The following is a 21865-nucleotide window of genomic DNA, read 5'->3' as shown; positions in this document are numbered from 1 at the left end:
AGGGTATTTATTAGTGTTGTTCGTGGTTATCACGCCTAGTAGGACGAAAGTAACTTTTAGGTGATGTGTCACTGCCTAATAACGCATTTCGATGAAACCTGGACCGTACGGAGAAAGAACTACTACAGTACGAAAAGTAATAAAGATATACTCAATGAGACGAACAGAAAAAACTCTTTTATTGAAAGACGATAACTACGAGAGTTGGAACTGTAATAGAGGCAACTATTTATTTACAACTCGTACAAAATAGATACGTCTTCCAAAGTTTTACTGATCTTCTCAGTAGTCATCAACATTGTGTAAAACCCGTTGTCAGCGATGTGGAAGTAGTAGGATACACTTAGCAGCGCCAGTTTTGTTGACAATTTGAGCGGCGCGGTCTATTGCCCAACGAATTTGTAGCTTGCAACGGGTTATACATAATGCTGGTGACTTCTCTGAAGGTCAGTAAAACTTTGAAACACGTATATATTTTGTACGAACTGTAAATAAATAGTTGCCACTATTAAAGTTCCAACCCTTGTACACTGAAGTCACCCCAATTCATGATGGCCCTCAGGACATTACAAAAGGTAAGACACAGTTATTAACAGGCTATGTCATCAACACGGACTGTTATACATGCTCTGCAATATACTCCTCTGCTGTTACCATGGTGGTGAGGAGTTCAAATGGCTCTGAGCACTATGGGACGTAACATCTGTGGTCATCAGTCCCCTAGAACTTAGAACCACTTAAACCTAACTAACCTAAGGACATCACACACATCCATGCCCGAGGCAGGATTCGAACCTGCGACCGTAGCAGTCGCGCGGTTCCGGACTGTGCGTCTAGAACCGATAGACCACCGCGGCCGGCTGGTAAAGAATTCTTGTGCTAGGGCGTTCCATTCCTTCAGCAGTGCGGTTGACAACTACTGAATACTCTTTGCTTGATATTGACGTGTTGCAATACGTTTCTCCAACGTATCCCATACATGCTCGATGCATTTAAGTCGGGGGACCGGGCAAGCCATGCTCTTCGCGGAATATCCTCTCCTTCCAAGAGCTCCTCTACTTGCACTATTCGGTGCGGTCCCGTATTGTCATCCATAAAAGTCAAGTCAGGGCCGAATGTACCTCCGGAAAGACGCTTATGGGCAATGAGTACAGTTTCATGATAACGGTGACCAATGATAGCGCCATACCGAAGAATTCGGAGGTCAGTACACCCGTGCAGTATGCCCCCCACACAACAACACCTTGACCATTAAAACAATTATGTTCGACAATGTCACTGGGTATATAACGTTAACTCTCCCGTCGCCATTTGAGGGTACGCCCAGTACTATTAAAATGATCGTCCTGGTGCTCCTGACCTTACGTTATGAAGAAACATAACGTTAATTTTGCATAGTGTAGTCAATGCTGTCGAGGCCTTCGTAAATTTCACTCGATTTTGTAATCTATGGAATAATACCGCATATCCTCTTAACCCATGAAGTGTCATTTTTTTCGTTTCCTTCTCACATTCTGGTTGCTTCACTTTTCTTGTTAATCGCTGTAAATATTAAATAATTCTCTCCACGTAGAGGCCCTTATTTTACAGGATTAACAATAAATAGTATATGATTAGAAATTCAGTTCACAATTATATTCATTGGAGTAAACTTGACATTCTTCCCTTAACACTTCTTAGGATTAGCAGTTTTCAGAATCAGGTAGTGAACTGGCTCACGTTTCTTGAATAATTCTGAGAACGTACTATTTTCAAGCAATTTTAGTGAGACAAAGTACCTGCTGCTCATGTATAGTTTCAAAATATAAAATTATTGTAAGATGATGGAATTATGATTTTATTTTGTATATATATTTTAGATCTTCCCTAGCTTTTGTAATCACCGTGGAAAGATTGCCATAAAGGTGGATATATCACATATTTGTAACTTATATTGCAATGGCACACGATATCTTTCCAATGAAAATGTTTCATTATCACCTCTAGTATCCCGATAAAAATGATATAACATTCTAAATTTTATTATTTTAACAATATTTAGCTCTCAGAAATCAATGAAATCCATTAGTTTATAAATTATGATACTTACAAGCGCGGTTCCGTGCGCTGGCAATTTACCCGTAAATTATGTTACTTACAAGCGCAACTCAGTGCCGTCAAATTCATCAAAGTGGTTACGGGAAGAGCAGACGCTGACATGGCAGTTATTACTAGGAGTGAAACAAAAAGTGCCGAAAATTGGAGCAAGGCCTAATAATTATTCTTTATGGTCGTTGCAGCTTATAGAAGGAAAATAATTCAATAATTATGAGAGGTAATTCTTGAACTAACGATGATGACGAAAGAATAGTAGGGAACCTTGTTTTGACTTCATTTGGATAGTTAATACGATCCTCATTTAAAGCGAACGCATATGATATGTTGCTTAAAGACGATACTTTCTCGCTCTACAGCAATTATATTTTTAATGATTGTTTGTAATACTTTGAAATTTTGTGCCAAAGGAGAACACTAACCCCGATCCCTGCCTTACGCAGGCTGCATTCACACAACTATCCAATTTGTAGTAACCTCGTGGACCAACTCATACTCGATACCGGCTACTCTCTGTTCCCCACCGACGGCGCTCTGTTGTTATGCAACCCACCCGTCACTACTGCTGGAGCCATTGCCACGGCGTTAGGCGCTAAGGATCCACAGTGCAACGGGAGAGGTGGCATTTCTTCTTCAGGTATTTTAGGAAAGGAATGGTATTTTTCTAAAAGAAAAAATGTTGAATATGTGATACTTAGTCTCTAGACGCATTCGAAGATTATTAATATAAAAGTTTTTATAACATATTGCGTCTGTTATACGAGGAAGCAAGCGCACGGGTGCTGGGCCCTGTTTACCTCGTCCAGCCCCTTATCGGTTGTCTGCAACTCCAAAGCACAGTGCTGCTTTCGTTTCAGTTCTACGTCGCCATATCAGTACCGGTGCCTAAAGACAATCCATGACACTAACCCTACAAACTACACAAATTCTTTAGTGCACAATCTGAACATCTTTCGTATAAAGTTGGGTACCCAAACGGTAAATAGTTTTCCATGTACACTGGCTAATGTAGCTGAAGTTTAACTATAACCGCCCTGTACATTCAACTTATTATGAACATTGTAATCAGATTTTTGCTTATGTAGCCCTCACTGTACTCAAGATTCTTATCTTTGCTGGTTTTATTCCGGTGTCTTAGTTAGTTTCATTTATCCATCTCCCGCTTCCCCTTAAAAATCAGTAAGAAGTACAAGCAGATTAACGTACTTCCTTTTATTAAAACTGACACTACATGCACATAATGACATTTCGGTACTATTTAACTGCACGTTATTTTCAGTATCTGCCTACTGCCAAGAATAATTCCTTTGGCAACGCGATATTCTTCTGGAGCTCTGTCAGTTGCTTATTCCTTCATAAAACAGCTGTACTCACCCTGCAGGAAGGGCTCCCAGAGGTAGAGGCGTCCCATGAAGGGTTTTCCGTTGAAAGCTTCGCACTGCGCGCTACGGAAGTCCTTTGACCCTGGTGGGCATTCCTGAGAGACAAAAAAACATTTCACTTTATTTAGCTTGTTTCCTGCTCAAAGTAAAAGCATACAGCACACGTCTTTTACCATCCATCAAAAATAGGATATGGAGTTGATTTTAATACATTCTTCACAGTGTTATAAAATATAAGGACTGTAGAAACTGGCAGAAACCACCCTCTGTAGAACCGTATGACCACCTTGGCAATAACGATTCTACGACTTATCGTGTAGCATAGGTTGAAGAAAGGCAAACTTATAATGATAACATTTGTAGATTTATAAAAAGCTTGCGACGATATTAGATGGAATACATTATTTACAATATCAGCAGCAAGCGATAGGCTACCTACGACTTACACAGAAACCACATTTCAGTTATAAGAGTGGAAAGAGATAAAGGCGGAAGACAGGTTGTAAGTAGGCTGTTTAGGTTTTTTTATTGGTGACGCCACATAGCGCTCTGTATGAAAAATCACTGGCTGTGCTGTGTGCAGTCAGTGGCTGGTTGGCATTGTTGTAATACTCGCCATTGTAGTGTTGGGCAGCTGGATGTTAACAGCGCGTAGCGTTGCGCAGTTGGAGGTGAGCCGCCAGCAGTGGTGGATGTGGGGAGAGAGAGAGCGAAGTTTTGAAATTTGTAAGACTGGATGTCATGAACTGCTATATAAATTATGACTTTTGAACACTATTGAGGTAAATACATTGTTTGTTCTCTACCAAAATCTTTCATTTGCTAACTATGCCTATCAGTAGTTAGTGCCTTCAGTAGTTTGAATCTTTTATTTAGCTGGCAGTAGTGGCGCTCGCTGTATTGCAGTAGTTCGAGTAAACAAGGTTTTTGTGAGGTAAGTGATTTGTGTAACGTATGTTAGTCAGGGCCATTCTCTTGTAGGGATTACTGAAAATCAGACTGCGTTGCGCAAAAAAATAAAAAATAAATAAATAAATAAATAAAATAAAATAAAAATAAAAAATATTGTGTGTCAGTTTAAGCACAGTCATGTACAATTTCTCTAAGGGGACGTTTCAAGGTGAGCATGGAATGAGACAGCGCTGTAGCCTGTTCCCACCTTTATTGAATATGTAAACTGGGCAAGCTGTGAAGGAAATCAGTGATAAATTTGGAAAGAGAACTAAAGTTCAGCAGGAAGAAATAAAACTTCTGCCAATGATACTGTAATTCTGACAGACACGGAGAAGATCAGCTGAATGGAACTGATAGCGATTTGAAGAAACGTTGTAAGGTAAACATCAAGAAAATCATAACAGGGACAATGAAACGTGGTCGAATTAAATCAGGAGATGCTAATGGAATAACATTAGGAAGTAAGACATAAAGTAGTAGAATAGTTTTGTTATTTGAGCAGGAAATAACTGACAATGGACGAAGCAGTCATAATGTAAAATATAGGTTCTCAACAGCAAGAAAAAATTTCTGGAAAAGAGAAATTAGAGTAGAAAATAAATATTAATGTTTGGGAGCCTTATCAGAAGGTGCCTATAGTGTAACCTTGTACAAAATTGAAACGTGGACAGTAAACAGTTCAGACGACAAGAGAATAGAAGTTTTTGAAATGCGACGCTAAACAGCAATATAACAGATCAAATAGCTATGTCAGGTAAGTAACGATGACTTTGTTTTGGGTCATCAGTTTTCTGGCTGGTTTGATGCGGTAGGCCACGAATTCGTCTATCGTGCCCGTCTTTTCATCTCAGAGTAGCAGTTGCAACCTACGTCCTCAGTTATTTTCCGGATGTATTGCAGTCTCTGTCTTCGTCTTAAGTTTTTACCCTTTACAGCTCATCGATGGGTTAACAGATGTTCTATTACTCTGTACCTTCTTCTTGGACGTGTTTTCTTTATACTCCTTTCCCCGCCGATTCTGCAGAGAATCCTTACCTTGTCAGTCCACAACACTTTCAATATTCTTCTGAAACACTACATCTCAATGGCTTTTATTCTCTTCTGTTCTAATGCTCCCACAGTCAGTGTCTCACTACCATACAATTTTGTGCACCAAACATACATGCACAGAAATTTCTTCCTCAAGCTAAGGCCTATGTTTGATAGTAGCAGGCTTTCCTTAGCCAGGAATGTACTTTCGCCTGTGTTAGTCTGCTTTTATTTCCTCTTTGCTGCGTCCGTCGTACGTTACTTCTCTGATTAGGTAACAGAATTCCTTAACATCATCTACTTCGCGATACCCAATTGTTGTAGTAAATTTCTCCATGTTCTCATTTATGATAGTTCTCATTACCTCGGTCCTTCTTCGTTCTGTCTCAATCCATATTCTGTACTCATTAGATCGTTCATTCCATTGAACACAAACTGCAATTATTCTTCACTTTCACTGAGGGTAGCAATGTCATCAGCGAATCTTATCACTGATATCGTTTCACTCTCACTTTTAATCCCACTCTTGAACCTTTCTCCTATTTCCGTGATTGGTTCTTCGACGTACCGATAGAATAGTAGGAGCGAAAGACTGCATCCATGTCTTACACGATTTTTAATCCCAGTACTTCCTCCTTGATCTTCCAGTCTTATTGTTCTCACTTGGTTTTTGTACATATTATATTTCACCCACCTTTCACTATAATTTATCCCTATTTTTATCAGAATTGCACTAATGTACCTTGCCGAACATTTTTCCAAGTCGTCAGCTCCTATGAACTGTCAGGATGTTTCGTCAGTCTTGCTTCCGTTATCAACCGCAACGTTAGAACCGCCTCTCTGTCGCCTTTACCTCCTGTAAAGGCGAACTCATCATTATTCGCATCCTCAATTTTCGTTTCCATTCTTCTGCGCGTTATTTTTGTCAGCGACTTAGATGCATCAACTATCAAGCTGATTGTGCAATTATTCTCGCATTGGTCTGCTTTTGGAATCTTCGGAATTGTGTAGATGATGTTTTTCCGAAAGTCTGATGGTATACCGCCAGTCTCATACACTCTGCGCTTCAACGTGAATAGTCGCTTTCTGTTTTTTCTTCTATCACGTCATCTAACAAGTCTTCCCTCTCGTAGAGGCGTTCAATGTACTCTTTCCAACTATCCGCTAGCTCCTCTGCTTTTAACAGGGGAATTCCGACTGAACTTTTAATGTTAGCACTCTTGCTTTAATTCACCGTAGGTTATTTTGACTTTCCTATATGCTGAATCCGTTACTCCGACAATAATTTCTTTTTCGATGGCTGCACATTCTTCATGTAGCCATTTTGCCTTATCTTCGATAATTTTCCAGAACATTTATCTACTTCTTTCTTTCACCAATCAGCTGAAGTATTTTATCTTTTATCCAAGGTTTCTTCGCAGTTGTCTTTCTTGCTCCTACGGTTTTCTTTCCAACTTTTGTAATTGCCCTCTATAAAGATGTGAATTCCTCTTCCAGTGTACTGTCTACTGAGCTATACATCATCGCAGTGTCTATAGTCTCAGCGAATTTCAAATGTAACTCTTCATTTCACAGTATTTCCGTATCCTACTTCTTTGTGCACCGATTCTTCCTCACTATTCTCTTGAACTTGAGTCTACTGTTCATCATCACTAAATTGTTGTCGGAGTGTATATATCCTCCTGAGTATGCTTTACAGTTCAATATCTGATGTCGGAATCACTTCCTCACCTTGATCTAACAAATCTTCCATTATCTCTAGATCATTTCCATGTATACCTCCTCCTCCTCCTCCCCCTCCTCCTCCAGGGACAGTTGAATAGAGTATTCGCTATTACTAAGTGATATATATTGCAGTACTCAATTAAACTTTCTCTCCTCTCATTTCTACTGTCAAACCCATATTGTTTCGTAACCATTTCTTCAACTCCCGCCACTCAAACTCCATTACAATTCTCTCTGCCATCAGCTTATGACTTCATCTCTGCTCTCTGTCCAAGATGTGGAACGATTAAGTTTCCCCTCCATCCATCGACCATTTGTAGAACAAAACAGAACGCGACACAGGTGCGACATGCTTCATAGTGAGAAATACTCCACACCCGTCGCGGTGTGTGCGTTACGTGCCGCCTGCTCACCTGGTCGTTGCAGACGTGGACGCGCTTATAGACGCCCACGCAGTGGCTGCGAGGCGGCGGCTCCGTCAACCGGCGACGGCGCCGGGTCTCCATACTGCAACAAGAAACGCACACATAAGTCTCTGTAGACTGACTGATACAATGCTTACCAATGCAGCAAACGCAGTTAAGCCAATGATTGCCAGAAGCAAATACACTAGTGGCCATTAAAATTGCTACACCAAAAAGAATGCAGATGATAAACGGGTATTCATTGGACAAATTTATTATACTACAACTAACATGTGATTACATTTTCACGCAATTTGGGTGCATAGATCCTGAGGAATCAGTATCCAGAACAACCACCTCTGGCAGTAATAACGGTCTTGATACGCCTAGGAATTGAGTCAAACAGAACTTGGATGGCGTGTACAAGTACAGCAGGCCCATGCAGCTTCAACACGATAACACAGTTCATCAAGAGTAGAGTCTAGCGTATTTTGACGAGCCAGTTGCTCGGCCACCATTGACCAGACGTTTTCAGTTGGTGAGAGATCTGGAGAACGTGCTGGCCAGGGCAGCAGTCGAACATTTTCTCTATCCAGAAAAGCCCGTACAGTACCTGCAACATGCGGTCGTGCATTATCCTGCTGAAATGTAGGGTTTCGCAGGAAACGAATGAAGGGTAGAGCCACGGGTCATAACACATCTGAAATGTTACGTCCACTGTTGAATGTGCCGTCAATGCGAACGAGAGGTGATTGAGATGTGTAACCAATGGCACCCCATACCATCACGTCGGGTGATACGCCAGTATGGCGATGACGAATACACGCTTCCAATGTGCGTTCACCGCGAAGTCGCCAAACACTGATGCGACCATCATGATACTGTAAACGGAACCTGGATTCATCCGAAAAAATGACGTTTTTCCATTGGTGCGTCCAGTTTCGTCATTGAGCACACCATCGCAGGCGCTCCCGTCTGTGATGCAGCGTCAAGGGTAACCATAGCCTTGGTCTCCGAGATAATAGTCCATGCTGCTGCAAACGTCGCCGCACTGTTCGTGCAGATGGTTGTTTTCTTGCAAACGTCCCCATCTGTTGACTCAGGGATCGAGACGTGGCTGCACGATCCGTTACAGCCATGGGGATAAGATGCCTGTCATCTCGACTGCTAGTGATACGAGGCCGTTGGGATCCAGCGTTCCGGCGTTCCGTATTACCTTCCTGAACCCACCGATTACATAATCTGCTAACAGTCATTGGATCTCGACAAACGCGAGCAGCAATGTCGCGATACGATAAACCGTAATCACGATAGGCTAAAATCCGAACTTTATCAAAGTCGGAAAGGTGATGGTACGCATTTCTCCCCCTTACACGAGGCACCACAACAACGTTTCACCAGGCAACGCCGGTCAACTGCTGTTTGTGTATGAGAAATCAGTTGGAAAGTTTACCCATGTCAGCACATTATAGGTGTCGCCACCGGCGCCAACCTTCTGTGAATGCTCTGAAAAGCTAATCATTTTCATATCACAGCATCTTCTTTCTGTCGGTTAAATTTCGCGTCTGTTGCGCGTCATCTTCGTGGTGCAGCAATTTTAATGGCCAGTAGCGTATAATTTAGATACTCATTATGCACTCCTGCCTATGGTCAGATGTAGGTTTGGATGTTGTTCCAAAAAATCTATAAAGGCTTGTTGATAGACATGAGGTATGAAATTAAATATATCCTCATATTCAAAGTAAAATAATATATTTTTAGTAACTCCTTATACAAATGATCAGAATATCTCGACCAAAGCTGTAAATCTCCTTACGCTTACATTTAACATGGTTTTGCCGGTATATAAACAGTTGAGAACGTTGTGTGTATAATTTTGCATTGATTGAAGAATTACATGAAGAAAGCAGTGAAATTTTTCAAAGTAGCAATTTTCTCCTAACATACACGCACATATACTATGTGATCAAAAGTATCCCGACACCCCTAAAAAACACTTTTTCATATTAGGTGCATTGTGCTGCCAGGTACTCCATATTATCGACCTCAGTAGTCATTAGACATCGTGAGAGAGCAGAATGGTGCGCTCCGCGGAACTCACGGACTTCAAACGTCGTCAGGTGATTAGGTGTCACTTGTGTCATACGTCTGTACTCGAGATTATCACACTTCTCAACATCCCTAGGTCCACTGTTTCCGATGTGATAGTGAAGAGGAAACGTGAAGGGACACGTACAGCACAAAAGGGTACAGATCGGGCTCGTCCCCCGTCTGTTGACTGACAGAGACCGACGACTGTTGAGGTGTTGTGATCTGTAATACGCTGACATCTATCCAGACCCTCACTCAGGAATTCCAAACTACGTCAGGATCCATTGCAAGTGCTTTGACAGTTCGGCGAGAAGTGAGAAAACTTGGATTTCATGATCGAGCGGCTACTCATAAGGCACACACCAGGCCGGTAAATGTCAAACGACACCTCGCTTGGAGTAAGGTGGGTAAACATTAGACGATTGAACAGTGAAAAATCGTTTCGTGGAGTGGCGATCCGATGGCAGGGTGTGGGTAAACTTCGTCTACCAGCGTGCGTAGTGTTAACAGTAAAATTCGAATGTGGTGGTGTTATGGTGTGCTCGCGTTTTTCATTCAGAGGACTTGTATTCCTTGTTGTTTTGCGTCGCACTATCACAGCGCAGGCCTACATTGATGTTTTAAGCACCTTCTTGATTCCCACTGTTGAAGAGAAATTCGGGGATGGTGATTGCAACTTTCAACACGATGGAGCACCTGTTCATAATGCACGGCCTGTGGCGGAGTGGTTACGCAACAATAACATCCCTGTAATGGATTGGCCTGTACAGAGTCCTGGCCTGAATCCTATAGAACACCTTTGGGTTGTTTGGGAACGCCGTGCCAGGTCTCACCGACCGACATCGATACATCTTCTCAGTGGAGCACTCCGTGAAGAATGGGCTGTCATTCCCCAAGAAACCTTCCAGTACCTGATTGAACGTGTGCCTGCGAGAATGGAAGCTGTCATCAAGGCTAATGGTGGGCCAATACCATACTGATTTCCAGTATTACCGATGGAGGTCGCCACGAACTTGTAATTTATTGTCAGCCAGGTGTCCAGATACTTTAGTATATATAATCTGAATCGACTTCCACCTCGTAAATTTAGAAGTTACATATCAGTTGGTATGAGGGCAACCACAGTTGTGATAATAGATTTCTACTGATGAAAAGCGTAACAGCTACGACAAAATTATTTATTATTGACGACTAGTTTCATCACATTCTAGACACATCTTCAGGTGACACTCTGTTGGCCTAAAGAAGATACAAAATTAGAGCCATCTTAATCCAAGATTTATCGAATTGACACAATGTTGATTAGCAAGTAAGGAATACCGACCTTTCACTGCAGTGTGTCCTTAAATTCTCCGTAAGGGTAATTAATAAGAATTCCCTATCTTCTGGCACAAAGCTGGCGTCATAAAGCAGGCAACCGTAATGAATAAAATAAATAGATGGAACTATTTCGAAGGATGGTCGGAAAAACTTTCCGAGCATTTTGATATAAGCAACATGTGGCTTTCAGTGGCTCATTACGCAATGATAAAGTACTTGCTGTTTATTCGATTTGTTACTCCATTTAAACTTATTTCTGTCACAGTACCTTCAAAACAGTGAACAAAACCTGTAACGTCTTATTATTCTGGAAGGATCAGGTTTCTCGAAGTCACAACGTACAGATGTAAAATTACTGAAGTAGGTTTGCCGTCGTTTCGGGAACAGCATAGTGTTGTCATACTACTCTTTCACTGCATTCAGTAAACCCATTCACGAGCTGCACATCGTCCAATTCTTTACCTGCAAATCTACCCAACTGATGTGCATTAGAGATCGGTAAAATCGATTTCGTCAGGGATAGAATCATGACTCATCCCTCTCGACAACATACACCCAGAGTTCCTAACAGACTGTGGACCAAAAGCAAAAGAACGGCTGATGACATTTTACTCCCACATACTCCAGTCAAGCGGTTTTTTCTTTTTTTTATTTGTTAGATCTCCAGAGGGCAAAGATCATTGCTGTCCGCAAACCAGCAAAGCCAGACGATAAACAAGAAAGCTATAGACCCATTTCTGTCGTAAGTGTAGCATATAAACTGCTTGAGGGTCTCCTTTAAAACAGATTGAATCCAATCACACTGGAATCTGCCTATCGACCAAGCCGGCTTCAGACCCAATCGACACAGCGAGGGTCAGGTCCTCGCTTTAACAATGTTCATTGAGCGGGGCTATGAACAACGCCTGAAAACTGGTGCGGTTTTCGTCGATTTGACAGCAGCTTATGATACTATCTGGAGAGACGGTCTAACATATAAGTTCCTAAAGGCTACTAGATGTAAAACGATAACGTCTCTTTTTGAGAACATGTTGTCGAATATAGTCTTGCAAAGCTCAAGGAGTGGCTCTATCAGCAATTAATGTTAGTAGTCGTCTCCCCCCAAGAATCAGTGCTTACTCCTCTGCTGTTCAATCTCTGTGTAGCCGACCGCATCCAGAAAATTTATTTACGCAGATGACATCACTCTTTCATGCCAACATACTACTATGACTGCTCTTAAACAGACTCTCACCCAAGCTCTACAACTGATGGCTGAATACTTCACGAAAAGGCGACTAATCCCATGCGCACTTAAACGGAGACCTCATTCTTCCACCTAAATAATAGACTGGCTGGAATACCTCTACAGGTATCTCTGAATAGTACTGCGCTTCCTTACAATTCCCATCTAAATTATATGCGAATAACATTGGATCGCAATCTCTAACTTGGCCGCGAAACTGAAAAAATGGCTCTGAGCACTATCGGACTTAACTTCTAAGGTCATCAGTCCCTATAACTTAGAACTACTTAAACCTAACTAACCTAAGGACATCACACATATCCATGCCCGAGGCAGGATTCGAACCTGCGACCGTAGCGGTCACGCGATTCCAAACTGTAGCGCCTATAACCACTCGGCCACCCCGGCTGGCCGCAAAACTGAAAATCTGAAACAACATCCTCTACAAATTACTAGGAACGACCTGGGCAGCTGGTGCAGAGACAGTCCGTTCCACCGCTCTAAGCTTGGTCCACTGAACAGGTCAACATTGCGCATTGGTGTGGCTAAACAGCCCGCACGTGGGAAAGGTAAATGCGGTACTAAATCGGACAATGAGAATAACAGCTGGAGCCATTAAAGCCACTCCACTCTACTGGCTACCAGTCCTCAGTAATATCGAATCGCCTTATATACGACGATGCAACATACTAACAAGAGAGTTTAAAATGATCTCCAGTAATACAGCCCCGCCAATCCACCAGGACCTTACTGTGTTTAGGAGACTCAAATCCAGAAATCCCAATGTGAAGACTGAATACCCATCTTCTGAGCCAAAACTACAATGGCGTCGAAATCTGGCCAACGGAGTGGAGAAACATAGCCAATCCAAAATGACACACTTTAGTTGAGACTCTCAACCATCCAGCGGGCTTTCTCCTCTCAAGGAAAACTTGGGTAACACTGAACAGCGTACGGACAGTTCAAGGCCGATGAGGATCCTCGACGTACAGATGGAAATTGAGATCTGATCCGGGTACGACTGTGGTGCCAAAGAACAAACCATCCATTGCTTCAGCGAGTGACCACTGAGGGCGTTCATCGGCACTGATGACTACTTCCTGAGGGAAACACTACAAGCTGTGGAGTTGCTGCAGAATCTAAGTGTGGTATTGTGATTGCTGAAAATACAGGAATCTGAACTTTATGCAACCTTACTGTCTTGTAATGTAGTTATACGTTTATTGTTATTTGCCAATGTTCAATTTACATTTTTTTATTATGTTTGTATCCTGTATTTTAACAATGTATATTTTTTTATACTGTTTCCAATGTAATGTGCCATGCCATAAGCTAAATAAATAATGTTGACGTGTTCTACAAACGTGAACTCAACCATGTTGCTCTAACACTCACTGAGACGTGAAATAAGCTCAAACCGAGTTAGAGAGGTAGGACAGATGTCAAATGACATCAGTCGATCCAGCATAACCAGCCTCCCATCATGACTACCCTGTTGCATGCATACCTAGCAAACATGTTTTCTAACGGATGTAGCATGGGAACGGTAGGTTCCAGGACATGGGTTGCAGCTCAAAATACTGTCTACTCGGCCCTAGAAGTTTTTAAGAGGAATTTTAGAGCACCTTATAAAATGTTCAAATGTTCAAATGGCTGGGAATTCCTAAGGGACCAAACCGCTGAGGTCGTCGGTCCCTAGACTTACACACTACTGAAACTAACTTATGCTAAGAACAACACACATACCCATGGCCGTGGGAGGACTCGAAAACTTTGGCGAAACTTTGATACTACAGTCCTATGTCTAGAACTCCGCCACAGCCGGTCCCAAGCCCGGTTGAGAAAGGAGGAGGGGGAGGAGTAACACCTCGCCAAAAAACCTTGGTTCATCTGGCCCGGGTGATAGTACCTCGTGAGTGCCACTTGCCAGGGATACGGTGAAGACCTCAACGGCAGCGAAGGCGGAGAAGATGGACTTCGGTACGGCGGAGCTGGCTGAAGAGGCACCTTTCCTCTTTGGGGGTGCAAAAAGAGTACAAGTAGCGACTGAACCCCAGAGGAGTGGCCTACAGACAGGGTCTGGCTCATGGTGAGCGGCTGACTTTAGACTGGGCATCCTACTGACTACGTGGAAAGTAACGTGAAACTACCATATTAAATTCCCAAGCAGTACATGTTATGTCTCTCCATGTGAAAGATTCCGGAGTTAAAACTTCCCCTCATTCGGATCTCCGGGAGGGGAACACACTTAGAGTAGACATATTTGAAAGGAAGACACTGAAGGGAGGAAAGATACGGACTGGAACATGGATCTAAGGCGCTGAAGTCATGGACTGTGAGGCTGGTCCTGGCGGAGGTTCGAGTCCTCCCTCAGGCATGGATATGTGTGCTTGTCCTTAGAATACTTTAGGTTAAGTAGTGTGTAAGCTTAGGGACTGATGACCTTAGCAGTTAAGTCCCATAAGATTTCACACACCACGTGAGGACACCACTGCAAAGAGGAAAGTTAGGGAATGCAAAACAGGAGATGAAAAGGAACAGATTAGATGCCCTCGGTTTGTGTGAAATGAGATGTGGAGAGAAGGGAGAGATAGAAAGTGCAGGTTATAAGCTCTTTTACTCAGGAGAAATCAAGGGTGGTGAAAACGGAGTAGGAATACTGATAAGGTAATGAAGGTACAATATATTAATGGAAGACTGGTGATGATACGACTGAAGGATAGGTCAAAAGATTTCGTATGTATACAGGTACATATGCCAACCAGCCAGCATAGAGATGAGTAAACTGAAAAATATTATGAAAAAATACAAGAACTCATCGAGAAAGAAAATAGAAATGCCTGCGTTATAATCATGGGGGGGGGGGGGGGGCTGGAATGCAGTGGTGGGTGAAGGAAGGCATGAAGATATAGTAGGAAAATTTGGATTAGGTATAAGAAATGAGAGAGGTGAACGACTAATTAGTTTCTGTAAAGAAAATTCATTAGCAGTGGGTAACACATTATTTGAACACCATAAAAGGAGATGTTACACACGGATATCAAATTTGAATAGGGAAAGTTATCATTTGGACTATATTCTGATACAAAAAAGGTTTAGGAACTGTTTGAAGAATGCTAAAGCTTACCCAGGAGCGGATATAAATTCAGACCAGATCCTAGTGATGGGATAACTACAACTGAAATTGAAAAAAAGTCTTGAGAGGTAAAGCAAAGGAAAGAATAAACATAGGAAGACTTCAATGCGAGATCCCTTTAGTAGGTTCCACAACGAAACATTGTCTCGAAATTTGGTAGAAAATCCGACGAAATTCTGGTCGTAAATCAAGTACACAAGCGGCAAGACGCAGTCAATTCCTTCGCTGCGCAGTGCCGATAGTACTGTTACCGACGACTGTGCCGCTAAAGCGGAGTTATTGAACGCAGTTTTCCGAAATTCCTTCACCAGGGAAGACGAATGGAATATTCCAGAATTTGAAACACGAACAGCTGCTAGCATGAGTTTCTTAGAAGTGGATACCTTAGGGGTTGTGAAGCAACTCAAATCGCTTGATACGGGCAAGTCTTCAGGTCCAGATTGTATACCGATTAGGTTCCTCTCAGATTACGCTGATAAAATAACTCCCTACTTAGCAATAATATACAACCACTCGCTCACCGATAGATCTCTACCTGCAGATTGGAAAATTGCGCAGGTCGCGCCTGTGTTTAAGAAGGGTAGTAGGAGTAATCCATCGAACTACAGACCTATATCATTGACGTCGGTTTGCAGTAGGGTTTTGGAGCATATACTGTATTCAAACATTATGAATCACCTCGAAGGGAACGATCTATTGATACGTAATCAGCATGGTTTCAGAAAACATCGTTCTTGTGCAACGCAGCTAGCTCTTATTTCGCACGAAGTAATGGCCGATATCAACAGGGGATCACATGTTGATTCCGTATTTCTAGGTTTCCGGAAAGCTTTTGACACCGTTCCTCACAGGCGACTTCTGATCAAGCTGCGGGCCTATGGGGTATCGTTTCAGTTGCACAACTGGATTCGTGATTTCCTATCAGGAAGGTCGCAGTTCGTGGTAATACACGGCAAATCATCGAGTAAAACTTAAATGATATCAGGTGTTCCCCAGGGAGGCGCCCTGGGACCTCTGCTGTTCCTGATCTATATTAATGACCTGGGTGACAATCTGAGCAGTTCTCTTAGGTTGTTCGTAGATGGCGCTGTAATTTACCGTGTAATAAGGTCATCCGAAGACCAGTATCAGTTGCAAAGCGATTTAGAAAAGATTGCTGTATGGTGCGGCAGGTGGCAGTTGACGCTAAATAACGAAAGATGTGAGGTGATCCACATGAGTTCCAAAAAAAATCAGTTGGAATTCGACGACTCGATAAATAGTACAACTCTCAAGGCTGTCAATTCAACTAAGTACCTGGGTGTTAAAATTACGAACAACTTCAGTTGGAAAGACCACTTAGATAATGTTGTGGGGAAGGCGAGCCAAAGGTGGCGTTTCATTGGCAGGACACTTAGAGGATGCAACAAGTCCACTAAAGAGACAGCTTAGACTATACTCGTTCGTCCTTTGTTAGAATATTGCTGGGCGGTGTGGGATCCTTACCAGGTGGGATTGACGGAGGACATCAAAAGGGTGTATTATCACGGAATAGGGGAAAAATGGTTCAAATGGCTCTGAGCACTATGGGACCTAACATCTATGGTCATCAGTCCCCTAGAACTTAGTAATACTTAAACCTAACTAATCTAAGGACATCACACGACACCCAGCCATCACGAGGCAGAGAAAATGGCTGACCCCGCCGGGAATCGAACCCGGGAACCCGGGCGTGGGAAGCGAGAACGCTACCGCACGACCACGAGATGCGGACAGGAATAGGGGAGAGAGTGTGGCGGATATGATACGTGAGTTGGGACGGAAGTCATTAAAGCAAAGACGTTTTTCGTCACGGCGAGATCTATTTACGAAAGTTCAGTCACCAAATTTCTCTTCCGAATGCGAAAATATTTAGTTGAGCCGAAATTAAATAGGTAGGAATGATCATTAAAATAAAATAAGCGATATCAGAGCTCGAACAGAAAGGTGTAGGTGTTCGTTTTTCCCGCGCGCTGTTCGGGAGTGGAATGGTACGGATATAGTACGATTGTTGTTCGATGAACCCTCCGTCAAGCACTTAAATGTGAATTGCAGAGTAAGCACGTAGATGCAGATGTAGAGGTAGGTGGTGGTGGTGGTGGTGGTTAGTGTTTAACGTCCCGTCGACAACGAGGTCATTAGAGACGGAGCGCAAGCTCGGGTTAGGGAAGGATTTGGAAGGAAATCGGCCGTGCCCTTTCAAAGGAACCATCCCGGCATTTGCCTGAAACGATTTAGGGAAATCACGGAAAACCTAAATCAGGATGGCTGGAGACGGGATTGAATCGTCGTCCTCCTGAATGCGAGTCCAGTGTCAGAGGTAGGAAAGACATCATATTTGGAGAACAGATTTATGGAAAAACGGCAAAGAGGTAGTGTTAATGAAAGAGTTAATAACAAAAGGGTAAAAATGAGGGCGAAACCTTGACACTGCAGCCCTATGCGTATCGTGTGGTAAGCAAGTTCACGAGAGGAACTTGCTCGCGAGCGCCGCCCCCGCACTCTTTTCCCGGGCGCTGCACGCGCTGACTGCGCACGCCGCCGAAGACGCAGGGGCCACGTAATGCCCTCGGGAGGCCCCAGTATTTCACGGAGCCGCGCCGCTAATAAGTGCAACCCGTCAGCGGAGGCGACGTCGCCCTCGCTTTGGCGCCAGACGGGCGGTGATTTATCGGCGGCATATCTGGGCTAATGGGGGGCCGCCCGTAACTCTGTGAGCGGCCGAAGGCGGCGGGGCAGGCGCAGTTGCCACCACGCGTGGCGATTGCCCATTGTTCGCGAGGGGCGCGTGAGCGCGGCACGCCGTGGCTGTGCCGAGCCGAGCCGAGGGGACAGGTCGGCGACCCCGACGTCACGCACGCCTCGTTAGCGCTGGCGCCAGCGCGGCCGCTTCCTTCCGCACCGCGGAGACCGCGCCGCGTTCTTGTCGCGTGCGGCCGCCGCCGTAAGTCACGAGCAGCGTCCCGCGGGGACAGGCCCTGAGCACAGCTCGTATTCTGTACCCATCCGTCACCGCGTCTGGCCGTCCCTGGAACTCGCCGCTAGATTCTGTCTCGCGCTGCTGCTCATCAAAAACACTTGTGTAACGTCTCTGTTACAAAACTGTAGCAGAGAGCATCAGCAGCACTCAACTGTCCCACCCGCATTTTAATTTCGGGAGTAATTTTATAAAATCACACCTCACAAAAAGCTCGGAGGCCCTGCCTGTGCTTATGAATAGACAGTGATGACAATTTCTGGAGAGTCACCAAGGACAACAGTACTGCGGGAAGCCAAGACCAAGTCGGTACATCCATCGACATTGCACGGACGCTGTCAGCACTGCCGGTGCCGACGTGGACAACAAGCTGTTGAAGCGGGTGCTGTTTTCTCTGGGCGCACACGCGACAATTCAAAAGGAATGGCTTCATATTTCGCGAACCACAGTCAGAGTGCTTTCGAGTTAATATTGGTATCGGGTGCTCGGGTGCTCGGGTGCTCGGGTGCTCTAGTGCTCAAGTTTAGTTACAGTATTGTGCATAAAGGTGCTTTAAGTGAAATTAATTATCTCTCACTTTGTACAGAAGTTGTGTGTTGAGTAAAGCTTATTGTGGATATGGCACATGGAACCGTGCTGCTTGCCGGTTTGGCCGAGCGGTTCTAGTTGCTATAGTCTGGAACCGCGCGACCGCAACGGTCGCAGGTTCGAATCCAGCCTCGGTCATGGATGTGTGTGATGTACTTAGGTTAGTTAGATGCAAATAGTTCTAAGTTCTAGGGGACTGATGACCTCGCAGTGCTCAGAGCCATTTGAACCGTGCTAAGTGAATATTGTGCATTGCATTCAAAGCATACCAAATATTATGTCATATACCTGGATGCTGCATATTAGTACTTGCAGTGTGCCAGATCGTGCAAAGATTACAATGTAGTTTAAAATCTTGTTACAACGATGGATCTGTTCCATACTCAGTGCGTTTTATATTGATTCAGCTTGGGTCTTGTTGTTGAACCTGTAGTTCTTTCATGTGTACTGCGATTGCTATATTCTCTTGCGTGAATGAATTTCTTAGATATGCAACTGTGTTATGTACCTGTATGTCTAGGTAGTTCAGAAGTAGCGGCCGGCCGGGTTGGCCGAGCGGTTCTAGGCGCTACAGTCTGGAACCGCTCGACCGCTACGGTCGCAGGTTCGAATCCTGCCTTGGGCATGGATGTGTGTGATGTCCTTAGGTTAGTTAGGTTTAAGTAGTTCTAAGTTCTAGGGGACTGATGACCTCAGAAGTTAAGTCCCATAGAGCTCAGAGCCATTTGAACCAAGTTGAGTAGCATATTGGTGGTTGGTGTCCTGATGATTAGGAGTAGCTAGTAGTAGCATGGCAAGAAATAGTTAGTAGAGTGTTTACTCAGTTTTCTATTATATAGAGTGTTTCATAATTCATGTTACACATTTGTAGCGATTTTAGAGGGGTTAGTAGATCAAGTTCTACATCCGAAACTATGTCCGGAAAAGTCATCATATAACGCTACAGAGCGTCAATGTTATAAGCGCCGACGTCTGTAAATGTATGTATGTATGTACAGGGTTCGTACGTGACGATGTTAAAAACTTCCTAGGATTATGGAGAAGGACAAATGTATCAATCTGATTTAAGGGTGCCTAAACCTCAAATGAACAAGTCTAAATTTATAAGCGAAAGCCGTTCTGACACCTCTGACAGTGGAATACTGGTACGTCTCTTGCAAAAATTGTAGAGTAGGCAACTTTCAGAGGTGGCAGTATGAACCAAAACAAGAAAAAAAGTCTAGTAAATGTGGGCTCTAGAATACATACCTTAAGAGGTAGAAGCACCTGTTCAATAGAGGAGATGTATTTCACAGTAGCGATGATGAACAAGTGCTCATAGCTCTGAAGTGTGCGTTTTAGAGCACATGTTTAAGAGACGTTTTTTTCTTTTTTTGGTCCATACTACCACCTCTGAAAATTTCCTGCACTGCAATCTTACCAGCAACAGTACCCGTGCATGTATTCCACTGTCAGAAGTATCAGAACGGTTTTAGCCTATAGCTTTCGACTCATTCTTTTTCGGTAAAGGTACTCTTATCTCAAATCGATACACTTATCCTTGCACATCAGCCTAGAACGTTTGTAGCATCATCACGGAACCACCCTCTACATACATACATTTACAGGCGTCGACGCCTATAGCTTTGACGCTCTGTAGCTTCGTTGGATGACGTTTACGGACATGGGATCACGTGCAAAACTTGATCTACTATGTCCCGTCTACAGTCTCTAGGAGTGTGTAACACGAGTTGTAAAACACCCTGTAGACCTTCATGCTACTAACTATTGAAGGCTCTGTATTGAAAAGTGTCACGTCATCATGTAGGTTCCAGAGTGGGACCAGACTGAACTGCTTTGTATTAATTAATGTTAGTATGTCCAGAAGGTATTTTGTGTTGCTCAAGCCATATTCAAGTTTATTCGGGCCTCAAGAAATTGTTCGCCTACAGTAGTGTTTTCTATCTTTTTAAATTGGGCCTCTGCCTCGTAATAAAAATAATGAATATCGTATCTGCACACTACACCTAAATTTCAAGCTACATTTTGGTAGCAGAGGGTGGAGACACCATGCTAATACAATATATCACCACCTGAAGCCTTGATAATGACAACAGTTCGGCCGCGTAGAGAGTCACGGGAGTTGACGGGTATGCCGTACAGTGTGAAAGACAAACAGTGCAGACTTCAGGGTCAAATGCTACACCGCATCCCCATTCCCCTGACCACCACTCAGTGACTGATGACCTTAGAAGTTAAGTCCCATACTGCTCAGAGCCACCACTCAGTAACACTGTGGGCTTCGTTTATGTCTAGTTGTTTATCTGCAGCCCATTCAAAAAGTGTCGATCGTTCTGAAAGAGCACTTGATTAATGTGGTTTTTTATTGATAGTTGGAAAGTCATCAACAGAAAGCTATTATTTATTGAAACAAGTGTACGGCGGAGAATATGGTTCATGCAAGCAATTGTGTGAGTCATGTAAGCTGTTCCGAGATGGTAGAGATTGTAGATGAGTCGTCTCCAAGGTGATTCTCAGCGTCAACAACGTAGATAAACAATGACATAACGGGATTAGCAATTACAAAAAATTACGCTCCATCTGCAAGGATGTTTTTTAATTCCTTTAATGCATAATACATTTCGAAACTACAAAACACTTATTCAAAAGCATTTTGAAGGATATATCTAATCGAAGTTAGTTATTATCGTTATAGTATGACAATTGGCTAACATCACTGATCAGCAATACTTGCAAGAGCTATGTCCGTAACTCCACAAAAATAACGCCTAATCAATCCGCAGCGATTAAAAACCAGCCTTGCAGCCAGAGTGTAATGTATTTTTAATTGCAGATCAGCGCACAGCTTCGTTCTACCATCCAGGTACAATGGAAAATCAAGAAAAAAATGGGGATTTAATCCGAAAAGACCAGAATACCGTC

At 43.3% G+C, this 21865-nt stretch overlaps 1 protein-coding gene across 1 annotated transcript in view; it reads right to left on the bottom strand.

Moving 5' to 3' along the window:
• The window catches only part of LOC126272046 (thrombospondin type-1 domain-containing protein 4), a 2052781-nt gene that overhangs the window by 1134760 nt on the left and 896156 nt on the right, over positions 1 to 21865 (bottom strand). Inside the window, exons 4-5 of the mRNA XM_049974560.1 lie at positions 7598 to 7691; positions 3469 to 3571 (exon numbers count right to left, since the gene is read on the bottom strand). Coding sequence (XP_049830517.1) covers positions 3469 to 3571; positions 7598 to 7691 — 197 coding nt within the window. The remainder of the gene's footprint in view (positions 1 to 3468; positions 3572 to 7597; positions 7692 to 21865) is intronic.

The sequence above is a fragment of the Schistocerca gregaria genome, chromosome 5 (genome assembly GCF_023897955.1).
Source record: "Schistocerca gregaria isolate iqSchGreg1 chromosome 5, iqSchGreg1.2, whole genome shotgun sequence".
NCBI classification, from domain to species: Eukaryota; Metazoa; Arthropoda; class Insecta; order Orthoptera; family Acrididae; genus Schistocerca; species Schistocerca gregaria.
Note: the sequence above shows the minus strand (reverse complement) of the source record. Positions and strands in the feature narration are given on the sequence as shown.